The 12,045-nt window shown below is 35.2% G+C and overlaps 1 protein-coding gene across 6 annotated transcripts in view; it reads left to right on the top strand.

Moving 5' to 3' along the window:
- The first annotated feature begins 3,145 nt into the window (after positions 1–3,145).
- LOC18427319 (fanconi anemia group D2 protein) overlaps positions 3,146–12,045 on the top strand; it is a 48,793-nt gene continuing 39,893 nt past the window's right edge. For 2 of the 6 annotated variants that reach the window (XM_020662966.2, XM_020662965.2), the window contains exons 1-10: positions 3,146–3,728; positions 4,213–4,663; positions 4,889–5,143; positions 5,244–5,456; positions 5,573–5,704; positions 5,834–5,963; positions 6,052–6,098; positions 6,198–6,299; positions 6,448–6,555; positions 7,418–7,560. In XM_020662966.2, the coding sequence (XP_020518625.2) occupies positions 3,388–3,728; positions 4,213–4,663; positions 4,889–5,143; positions 5,244–5,456; positions 5,573–5,704; positions 5,834–5,963; positions 6,052–6,098; positions 6,198–6,299; positions 6,448–6,555; positions 7,418–7,560 (1,922 nt within the window). In that variant the 5' untranslated portion in view covers positions 3,146–3,387. Of the gene's footprint in view, positions 3,729–4,212; positions 4,664–4,888; positions 5,144–5,240; positions 5,457–5,572; positions 5,705–5,833; positions 5,964–6,051; positions 6,099–6,183; positions 6,300–6,447; positions 6,556–6,671; positions 6,772–7,417; positions 7,561–12,045 lie in introns of those variants that run through there. The other 4 variants (XM_088856755.1, XM_088856751.1, XM_088856764.1 and 1 more) reach the window with 3 other exon arrangements.

Genomic DNA, 12,045 nt, shown 5'->3' with positions numbered 1-12,045 from the left:
CCCTAAATACACGCTCCAGGGTGAGCTGCCCCGATGGTCGCATAGAACGACACTTCTCGAGTGTTACCTTTAAAATGTGCCTAAAATGTCCACTACTTTTTTTAAAAAAAAAAATTATATAAGGTTGGGGAATTAAAACTATACCTCAAAAATCCATCAAAAAAATGTTGGTTTAATATTGAAAAACCCTCTAATCAATCATCTCCACATAGAGATGTATGAATATGAAAAGAAAAAAAAAAACAGAATTTAAGTCCCATACATAGTATATATTGCAACACATTATCTAGACCTTCCATTTTTCAAGATCTCATATGTTTATAAATCTACTTGATTTTAATCATTTATTGAGTTTAAAATTTTATATTTTGATATAAAAATAAATTTTTAGATAATCTTAATAATTTTTTAAATGAAAATTACACGTTATGATAAAATTTGGATGTGAGCCTTAATTTAAAGGTTTAAGGTTACGACCTTATAGAAACCACACATTTTTATAAAATACTAATACGCAAGATGTACCAAGGTAAATGTTAATCGATGCAAAATAGAATTTAGATATATAATGTACCTATGTATTTTTTTAAATTGGTGGAATGACAGTCCTTCATTGTCTTGTAGACTGATCTGAGCTCTAGGTAGTGTCTCGAAACTTGGATTGGTGCCGTTGATTGTCTACTGTAGATGCTTATGGATAGTTGGATTTGTCAATTCGGATGGGTTTGAATTGGTAATCTCAAAAAGAAAATTTAAATAAAATAAAAATTAAATTAGAGCAATGAGGTGGGGATTTATGAGGCATTAATAGAACATTAATATTAAAAATAACATATATGGCTTTTCGGGGGCTAAGAATGGGGGAATGGGCCGAGACAAATACAAATAGAAAAAATATACAATGTGAAGGTAGTCACAGTTAATCTTGACTGTTAAATTTGAAATTGGGTGGCTACATTTATTGTATTGACTAAGCTTAAAGTTTAAAATAAAATTTTTCAGACTTTGTGACACATCTAAGTTGTCAGATTTCAAATCAGATGGTTATAAACAATTGTAACCTTCTTATATAAAAGGTAAATGGTCTTATTGTATACAATCCCATACTTAAGGTGTGTTTTGTAATTTTCCTTTTTTAAAATAAAAAATACAAAAGAATAATTTATCAAACAATAAGAACTATTTAACATCTTACTATGCCTTTTTATCTAATCTAAAATTTCCCATCAATCTCTGCATCAAATTTTAAATTGCCCATCAAATGACTCATAAAAACAAGCTCTGGAATTTATTAACATGCATCAGGGTGAAATATTAAATGGCTCAAAACTAAGGTGTAATTCCCAATAAAAAATAAAACAAGAATATTGTGACTTATATATTTTTTGAGTATTTTATGATCGTTTATATGTAGATAGATGCTACATTCGAAAAAAAAAAAAAAACTAACGATATATTCATTTTAGTCATGGAGTGATTCACTTGCCTTTATTTTATGGCCCTCAGGGCGAAGACTCCTACAAATTTGGTGTAAGAGAAGAGAATCTGACAACATCGGTGAGAAAGACTGGTCCAAGGGATTTCATTGGAAATGGATGTTACCCATTTGTTTTATATAGGAAGATGAAAGTGCCCTTGTCTAATGAAAATGTAATATTTAGTGGTAGTTGTATGATGCCTAAGTAAACCCCACTATCCATGAAGTTAGGACACAATGGTATACAATAAGATAATTAAATTAATACAAGAATGTCATAGTTATCTTTGATGCAGTGAGCTCAATATAATCACCTAACTATAATATATAATATAATTTATATAATATATAACACATTATTTTATAAATAATAATATTTCTTATATACTCAAATATAAATATAATTTTATAAATATATTATATTACTTAAATATATATAATAATATAATATGAATATTATATATAATAATATATATTATATATACTATATATTATTTTATAATATATATCATTATTATATATGTCATATATCTTCATGCAAAGTATGAAATATGGAGAAAATTACAAAAAAAAACACCTTAAAATGAACTATCTATGCAACTTACCTCTAACCCAATATTTTATCACACTTTTTTTCCCCAAACTACCTTTCTTCGCAAAAAAACCCCTCAACTCAAAAGTAAGAAAAAATAAAACTAAAGTACCATCATTTCTTTTAACACTGCTTTCTCTTTCCTGTTTCCCATAGGAAAGGCGCGATCCGGCAATACTTTGTCTGACCTGTAGCGCTCGGGCATTATGATAAGTTGCTCTGGCAATGCAACTACATGCTCCAACAGTCCACTTCGCCAATGAAGCCTATGGAGCTACAACGTTCTAGCAATGAAACCTCTAGAGCCACAGCATTCTGACAATGGAGGACTGCACTCCAGCAGTCCGAATGCGCGCTCCAGCAATGCTTTGTCTAACCCACAGTGCTTCAGCATATTGAGAATTGCGCTCCGGCAATCTGAATGCACGCTTCGACAGTCCCAATATGTGCTCCGGTAGTCATTTGTCTGATCCACAACGATTCGACATTCTGAGAACGCAATTTTGTAGTGAAAATACGCATTCCAGTAGTTCGCTCCGGTAATGAAGTATCTAGAGCCACAACGCTCCAATAATGTAGCACCATGCTCCGACAGTGCTTATTGGCATTCCACTCCAGCAGTAGTATACTGTGCTCTGGCACTACTTTACTTGGGATCCACGAATTGATTTGGTTTGTACGAAATAACATTTCCATCCAAAAAATAAAAACTTTTTACCTTGGGGGTTTTGTGAGGAAATGTTGTTTGGGGAGAAAAAGTGTGAAATTTTTTTTGGGTTATGTGAGGAAATGTTGTTTGGGGAGAAAAAGTGTGAAAATTTTTTTGGGATAAGATAAGTTGCATAAATAGTTCATTTTAGGGTTTTTTTTTTTATAATTTTATTTTAAAAAAACTTATTTTTATTTTTTAGACCATCTCCCACTCATTTGTGTAGAACCTTAAAAGATCACCATTAAATTTGATATGGATTTATAAAAAAATTATTAAATATGAAACTTAATTTTTTTAGAAATATATTTCAAATTTAATGATCATATTTCGAGACCATATAAACAAGGGTGCGGAAGGGCCACAAGGTCATTTCCCTCATAATATATATATAAATGAAGATTTCTCCCTGCAACGCCCTTTGATCCCCGCCTGGTTTTCCCGCCCGTCGGAATCAAAACGCAAGTCTATTCACTCGCAGAGAAAGGTGTGCGTCAAGAGAGAGAAAGAAACAAAAACGCACCATCAAGACTCAAGAGAGCAGAGAGAGAGAAAGCGAGGAGTAAACCGCAGCATCAGAGAGGGGGGGGGAGGGAGAGAGAGTGAGTGATGGTGTTTTTGCAACGCTCTTCAGGTCGCAAGAGGCCTGACACTGCGCTTGCGGGTGATTCGCACAATTCTCTCCCTCCCACCAACGACAATAAAAATAAGAAGAATCGAGTCTCCAATGAAGGAGAAGTCCCTGTCTCAGAGGAAGAGGCGATGCTTGCGCTCCTTGCTGAGGCGGGGTGCACACTTTGCAACTCTGGCGGTGGTCTTCCACTCGTCCCGAACGACATTCACAAGCTCCATAAACACCTCGAGGCCCGCTTCTCTTCGGACCCAAATCTGATCCCCCAATTCCTCAGTGGCTTTGCTTCTTATATAAACGCTCCCCATAATCTGAAGAGGTAGGTCACTGAGTCTTCTCCGTGCATTATTTTCTCTATCTCGTACTGTTTATGGAAATTAGTGTCCTCCCTTTATTCTCGATTCAGTTTTGGGAAATTGGGGTTCTCATATTTCCCAATTCCCATATTATTGTTCTGCAACTCTGGTCTCATATTTTTACTTGTCTTGCTCTGTTAACCATAAATATCTACAGATTGGGGTTCCCCCTTTTTAACTTTTCGCACTCTGGACATGCACATTACGGTCTTTCTGTTGCCCTTTATTCGAATAGGGTGCCAATGGTATTTTATACGTTTTTCAAATTAGATACCCTACAATTCTATATATCTTTGAATTTTAGATTGCGGTTTTTTTGGTGTCATTTCTACTTCAAATTAGAGTTCTCTACAGTCAGCATTTCCATTATGTATCCTTTTTTTTTGAGCGAATCATTATGTAAACTTTGCTTCTTACTATTTTTTATATTTTCACCATGGGAATTAGGGTTCTCACATCACTGCCGCGGACCGAGATAGAGCACTCGTCATCTTTTAATAGTAGCAATAGTGATAGCCTTGTAAGGATACTTCTCTTGGTTCCGCCTATCCAGCTTGGCCTCCAACACATGCTTCTCGAGAAGCTTCCTGAATATTTTGGAATGGAGTCTGCTTTGTTAAAGGATGATATCGCAAGGCTTATCATCAGCCAGTTTTGCTGGCTCGACTTCCTTGTGGACCCTAAGGGTTTTGCTGATAAGTTGATGGAGGTGCTCTCAATTTGCCCCCTTTCGCTGAAGAAAGACATTATTGGTTCACTCCCTGAGATGCTTGGGGATAAAACCAATGAGGCGGTTGTTGCCACACTTGAGCAGATGTTGCAGGAGGACTCAGATGTCATTGTGCCTGTTCTCGACGCTTTCTCCAATCTCAACCTCAATGCTACTCTTCAAGAAGAGGTACTATTATTGTTGCATTCGTTCTCCTTATTTGTATGCTCAGTTTGCACATACTTTCTAGTGAGTGGGGTTAATGCAAGTAATGGGATGATAGGTAAATTTCTGTTTGGATTTCCAAGATTCATTTTGTTTCTCATTTTCCTATATTTGTTCTTCTTATTTATTATTTTTACAACATAATTGTTCACTGTCCTTTTGCTCATTGGGTCTGCTGCTTTCCTGAAGGTGGTCACCATTGCCCTATCTTGCATTAGGACTGTCAGCATGGAACACTTGTCACACCTACTGAGATTCTTATTACTTTCGGCTACACCTACAAATGTTAGGAGGATAATATCACAGATCCGTGAACACTTAAAATTTGTCGGCATACCAGATCCTAATGCCACCAGGCAGAAGAAGCTCAAAGGCAAAATGATTGCTGATGGTGTTGAGGTTTCCATTCTTGAGGCTCTGAAATCAGGTCTTCGTTTCAAGGATGTAAGTGATGTACTTATTGTTTTAAAATCGAATTGGTGATAGTTTGAACTTTATGTACATTATGGAAGCTTTTGGAAGTTAACATTGTTCAATTTAGCAGATCCTTTGTGATGCGTTCCTGAAAGTAATTAAGTCCCTTGATAATGCACGTGAGCATAAGGTCATTGATGTGTGGTTGCTCATGGTTATCTACACAAATGGAGGCTTATTGCAAAAAACAGTTGAAAAGATTATAAAGAGGAAAGTAATCGATGGTTGTTTTGGGGAGTCCGTATTTTATCGATGTATTCATGGTCAGGGGATGATCGTCCAGGTTGGTATTTTGTGTCACATCTCACAAATGGGTCATATTCATTTTCTATGCATGTTTTGAGTTGGAGCACAAGATGATTATGACGTTGGGGTTGTTTTGTCTGAGCTGTGCTGTAGGATTACTTCTCATCCTTTCTCTCCATTGGTGAGTTCCTTATGACATGCAAAGAACAAAGGGCACGAGAATTTGGCATTTACATTTATGTAACTCTTTTTGAGGAATTCATGGATGCTTACTCTAGGCAAGAAGTGAGTACCCATTACACAAGTAGTGCAAGATAACATTTAGCCGTGACATGGCATTTCCTGTCTGTTTTACTTCTAACTACTGGCCACTTGTTACATTCCTTTACTTACATATTCCAATGGTTTCTGCAGGTTCTCGGCTCACTGATCACACATATGGGTTCTGGCATTATTTATGAAGTGAATGCCGCTCTCGAGACAATGATGGTTCTGACATCAAAATATCCGCAGGACCTGGTTTCAATATCTTCACATATAAATGGTATAATTTGTTGACCAGTCCATGCAGTAAGATTTTTATGAAAGATTCTGCTTCCTGCTGGTATCTGAGTCTACTCATTCGGTATCAGGTATTCTGGATTATCTGGAAGGTTTTAGTGATGGGCATGTGCACAAGGTTTAAATTCTTTCCTGTCCATGTGTTGACTAACTTTAATGTGTTTCCTTGCATTGAATATTAGTCCCATCCTTTTAATGGTCAGTCACCAAAATGCAGGTTTATGAAATTTTCAGCCGTTTGGCATTGCTAGCTCATCCCAATTCTGATATCCGGAATTCATCCATTGCCAATGATCTTTTGATGATTGTCCGCAAACAGGTTCTCTATAATTATCCATGTTCGTTCCATTGCAAGTCTTCTTTTGCATGTGCTTCTTATCTAGTTGCTTTGTTCATCTTGAGAGGGAGCTTCTCGCATGTGTTTTTGCTTTGAGCTATATTATGTCATTGCTTTCTTGTTCTAATAGGTTGGAAATGGGGATTTGAAGTACAAAAGGATGGGGATAATCGGCATCCTGAAGATAGTTTCTTCTCTAGGAGAAATAACTACCAGTAACTTGATCTCATCGACTCAGGTAGGAGTAGTAGTTTGATGTTTTCAAGACAGAGATATAGTTTTCCTTAGAGCATTGGCTCCATACTGGATGAATTAGATAGAATAAATTCTGAATAGTGGTTCATCAAGTGCTAGGACACATCTTACTCGATCTGATACCCACACGAAGATTGATGGGCTCCCTGTTCTCTCGCTGAGTTGTACTGTCACTTAAGCTTCTTCAACTCTATATGATGTTAGTACATGACTGATCCTATTTTACCTCATTTGGATGGATCCATATGTATTGATTTCTTTCATAACTGTGGTTTTGATCTTTATACTACTCCTCTCTGTTTCATGTTACACTATCTCTTGCCAATTGCTCGAGAACTACCATCATGAAGGAATTTTATCAGAATTTACAACATTGTGTAATTTTGAGCTGTCACTTCAAATCTATCTTGAGAAAAGGAACGTGTTATTTTGGCAACTACTTTGTTTGCAACATTCACATATTTGTCATCTTGCAGCCTTTTCATAATATTGATTTCTTGGCATTGTATCTAGGTCTCAAATGATGCTTCCTCAGACAGATGGTTCCTCAGAAAATTGAAATCATTTGAAGCTTGATTGAACCTCAATAAATCTTCATCATTTTTTGATGAAATAAACCTTCATATTTTTGACCTTAATAAATTTGCATCCTATTATTTTTTGCTAAAGTAATATTCATCATTTGATCCTTAATGAATTTTCATCATTTGACTTCTTTATGTATCTCATTCTTGATAATTTTGCGAGGGAACGGTCAGCAGGCTGAAGTTTGGTGCCAATCACAGGCTTTTAATTATGGTGCAATGTTTGGTTTGAATCTTACAACTTGTACTTGCTGTGTGCAGAAAACAAATTCTCAGGAGGCTTTAGAGCTGTTGAAAATGGCTTTGGACTCTTGTAGATTGTTGCCTTTACCTTTGGTTCTATTGTATGACGAATTAGTTGGCTTATTGAAATGCACAAACCTTCAAGCTACCATAATGGAATGGTAAGATTTCTAATTGCAACTGTAACGCAGATGGACATCCTAAATTTTATTGATGCCTCAGCATTCTGTTTTGTTGCTTTGTGGATTTTGTGGACTTCCGTTGGAAGTATAGGAACTCTACATTGCATGTTTTGAATTTGTATGTTTTCATTGCAAAAGCATCATCTCAACAATTAAAAAGATAATATAGGAGTGCTATTTCTTTTGTCTATCACTCAAGTTTGACTTGTACATTGTATCTTATCTTAGTCAGTTGTATTCATGGGTTGATTTCTGTCTCTATAGATACTAATATTGATACCCAGTCTAGAACTTGTTTTTAAGGTGCTTTTCTTGTTCTTTCAATCTGTACCTAGTTGGGTCCCTTTCGGGAGGGGTTGTCCCTTGTCTGATTCCCAGACTTAATGTCCCATCCTTCTGTATATAAATCGTTACCACTATTGACCTCATCATTCATGAAAAAGGAATTTGCATGATTTTTTATTTCTCAGGTGTAAAATTTGATGAATTATATTATTTGATATTTAACATTTTTAGAAGTGAAAGTATTGGATGAATTGGCAAATGTTGAAGCATTCCAATTTGAGTAATAGTATGTCAAATATTGTTTTTAACTATAAGCAAAATTCTGAAGTTACTGTTACCACTAATGTAATTTCTGCAGTGTTTCAAAATCAATTCATTACTATCTTTGCTATTGGATGCCCCTCTCTGTTGTAAGTTGTGACACTTAAACAAAACCAGCTTCCATCCTAGCCTAGACTTTGATATTCCTAAACACCATAAAACACAAGGGCACAACCATTTATTTCCTAACACTTTCGTGGGATTTGTGGATAACAGCATTTCACAACTCAACTTGGTCCTTGGCTCGGTCGAGTTTGAGTTGACTTCCCAAGTACGCCCCAAGCAGCCTAATGAGGTGAAAAACAAAAAAAACGAAGAAAAATTCATAAAAATAGTAAAAATAGCAAAAAAAGCAAAGAAATGATAAACAACAGAAAAAGTATATCAAAGTGGAAAAAGTATGCAAAAATTAAAAAACAGAAAACTGGTTTAATATCAGCTTTAAAAAAAAGTAAAATTTGAAAAATAGAAAATATTAATAACATAAATTGTAAAAAGCATAAATAGAAATAGTTATAAGTCAATTATAATTAACATAATCAAATATTAGATGGCTTATAATTAATTGTATAGCAATTATATACCCCTCGAGTTTGGGGAGTTTAGGGCTTGTCACCCTGTTGAGCTTGAGTAACTTGCACGAGTCCAATTGGACCCCTTGAACTGTAAAACACTGGTGGATACAATAAAATACATGTGGTCAACCACTATGTTTCTCATGCTTTTTGCATAAAATAAAAAAATTAGAAGCTTGGTATTTTCTACTACGTGCTTTTCTTTTGATCTTAGTTTATTTTACTTTTCACGAAAAAGTGTTTTGTCGTAAACTTCTAGAACAGTCATTTGTTAGTTTTTGTTTTGATAGTAAACATTGCTCTCTAATGTTGGTACTTGTTTGTATAGGTTTTGGCAATTACTATTTTGCATAGTGTACTCCAGAAGACCTATCCTTACCCCAAGTCAAATTGATATAGAGGGCCCTCCTCTTTTCGATTTGCTAGGATTCTCTCATTTGGGGAAGGATGATGGAGAGAAAAATTATTATTATTATTTTTATTCAATTTTAAATGATGTATATTATTATTTTAGTTTGAAGGTTTATTTTTAGGGTTTTTATTTATTTTTATTTACTTCATGAGTACTATTTAAATTACTGTTCACGGGTGCAATTCACATGGGTAAAACTGTCATTGCAAATTTTTAGTTAAGTTAGGATATATGGGTCAATGTATTATTTGTTTGGACACTTTTTGCACTTGGAACATTAAAAATAATATATAAGATGGGTAACTTTCGTATTATTTTTTAGAAATTGAAAGAGAGAAAGGCTTAGAATTTTGGAATCCTACCTTGAGGTATGGAGAAGAAACCCTAGGTTTATTTGATTTATGTTTGTTTTTGGCTTTGTTTCTTGCTGATTTTATTGTTCCATCAAATTCCTTTGCATCAAATTGGTATCATAGCCAGCGAACTAAGCAAAAGGTACTGTAGTAGTGTACGGAGCTACTGTAGCATTGTACAAACAATACTGTAACGAATATTATTTTGTACCCTAGATCAACAACAAAGAGGGAAAGCTACAATAGGGTCTAGGGTTTTCTGATTTTGATAAAAGTTTTGCCAAAACAACCTAGATCGTGCTGATTTTAGCAGCTCTGTGTCGATTATTTACCTAGGGTTTGTGATTTCGGTGAACCCATAGCAACGAGAAGTGGCCGTAGAAGTATGATTTTTGTAGATCCACTCTGTTATCCCATAGATGACAAAATTAAAGAACTTGAGAGGCAAGTACAGTAGCCGACATAGCAGTTTGCGAGCCTCAACAATGGGCAAAACGATAATCTTTCAGCTCCAGAGAATCTCTAGTACAAGCCTTTTCACTTTCGCGCTCTGCGTGTGGGTTGAATGATGAGGATAGCGACCAAAGACCTAGACGTGAGGTGCATCACTCTAGGGTTTTTGATTTGAGGGCTGAGATTCTTGATTTGACACATATTGCATTGCAAATCAGCAAGTTGTAAATTCGGATTCATCACCAATCTTCGATGCATACTCTGATGAACAACAAGATCTTTTAAAAGATCTGATTTATGATAAAGCAAAAATTTTTGTGTGTGAATCAATCTTTGATGAAGAAAAATATCGAAGATTTTAAGGATATCCTAGAGGTGGAACATTTAGGAGATTTAGGGCATTGGAATAGAGTAGTGCAGTGGAAGCATAATCGAGTCAAAATCTGCAAATTGTGGCCCTGATTTCATAGAGTAATAAAATAAATGAGAAGAAATCTTTTAAAGATCAGAAAATTGAGTTTGGACTATCTTACATGATTTTCAATGAGAGTTTAAGAATAGCCGAATTTGATAAATTTGTATCATTTCCTCAATATACATATTAAGATCCATTTCTTGAGAAATTATTTTACCACGAATAATCTTTGAGCCAACAAAAAAAAAGAAGGTTGAAGAAGGTGGTTTTGATGCTGAATTCATCTTAGCACACTTCAAAACTCGAGGACGAGGTTTCTCCAACCATGGGAGAATGTTGGAGGGCAAAATTATTCTTATTTTTATTCAATTTTAAAGGATGCATATTATAATTTTAGTTTAAAGGTTTTTTTCTAGGGCTTTTTAGTTTTTCTAGCGATACAAGGGTTTTTTTTTTTTTTATTTAGTTCATGAGTACTATTCACAATTACTGTCCATGGGTACTGTTCATAGGGGTAAAACTGTCATTATGAATATTAAGTTAAGTTGTATGGATCAATATGTTATTTGTTTAGATAATTTTTGTACTTGGAATATTAAATATAATATATAAGACGCTTGTGGGGGCGTTTGTGGGGCCTTAAGAGGGTAAATTCCACATGATATTTAGAAATTAAAAGAGAGAAAAACTTAGGCTTTTAGAACCCTAGCTTGAGGTGTAGTGAAGAAACCCTATGTTTCTTTGAATTATGCTTGTTTTTGGATTTGTTTCTGACTTATTTTATTGTTCCCTCAAATTCCCTTGCATCAAGGGAGTAAGCTCACTCAACAAGCTCGCGCCCTTTTGCATGGTTCGAACCCAACTTGACGCAATTTCCACTCACCCAATTTATTATAAGGACTTCACACCGGGCTCATGCAACAAGTTTACACCGAAAGTATAGTTCTAGTTTTCTGTATCTTCTACTCACCTTTTTATTTGGTCTAAAGTACACAGTTGAAAACCTATTCTTATTTCTTCTAAATTCACAGATATTTTCCCAAAAAATGAGAATTGAGGCTGGTATTTAATGGGGATCACCTCCTTGAGAAGATCCTTAAAGAGAAAAGGACAATTTGATCCAACAAAAGCAAAACATCCTATCCTCCTAAACAACAATGGGAAGGGTAGAATGGAGATATCACTTTAACCATTTCACATTAAAAGAGAATAAAGGCAAAAAAGGTGCTTGGTCACCAATAATGGCAACAAGGAGGGCAGAGCCAATATTTTATCAAAAAGAAAAGAAGCCAAAATGAAAAATGCCCAAGTCCTTTCTAGCAGCAACAGCAAGAACACAATTGAAATAGCATCCCACAACGTCTACAGGGACAAATATGAGGTTCAAGGAAAATGTGATAAAGCCAACAGACATTCAAAACTACCTCTCTCCACAACTGATAGAGAAAGACGGAGGACATGATGGAATCCAATGAGACACGTGTTCCCATTCCCCCACTAAGCTATCCACTAACTGATCTACAAATAATTGTGCAGATCTTGTCCAAATCGGTTGCCCATTACCTTACCATGAAATGCTAATATTTTACTAGTACGTTGGCTAACCACCCACTTACCCACTTATTCCATCTCCACAACAACGGTTAGTTG

The sequence above is a fragment of the Amborella trichopoda genome, chromosome 2, assembly GCF_054954075.1.
Source record: "Amborella trichopoda isolate Santa Cruz 75 chromosome 2, AtrichopodaSantaCruz75HAP2 v2.0, whole genome shotgun sequence".
NCBI classification, from domain to species: Eukaryota; Viridiplantae; Streptophyta; class Magnoliopsida; order Amborellales; family Amborellaceae; genus Amborella; species Amborella trichopoda.
This window is presented reverse-complemented; position numbering and strand designations above follow the sequence as displayed.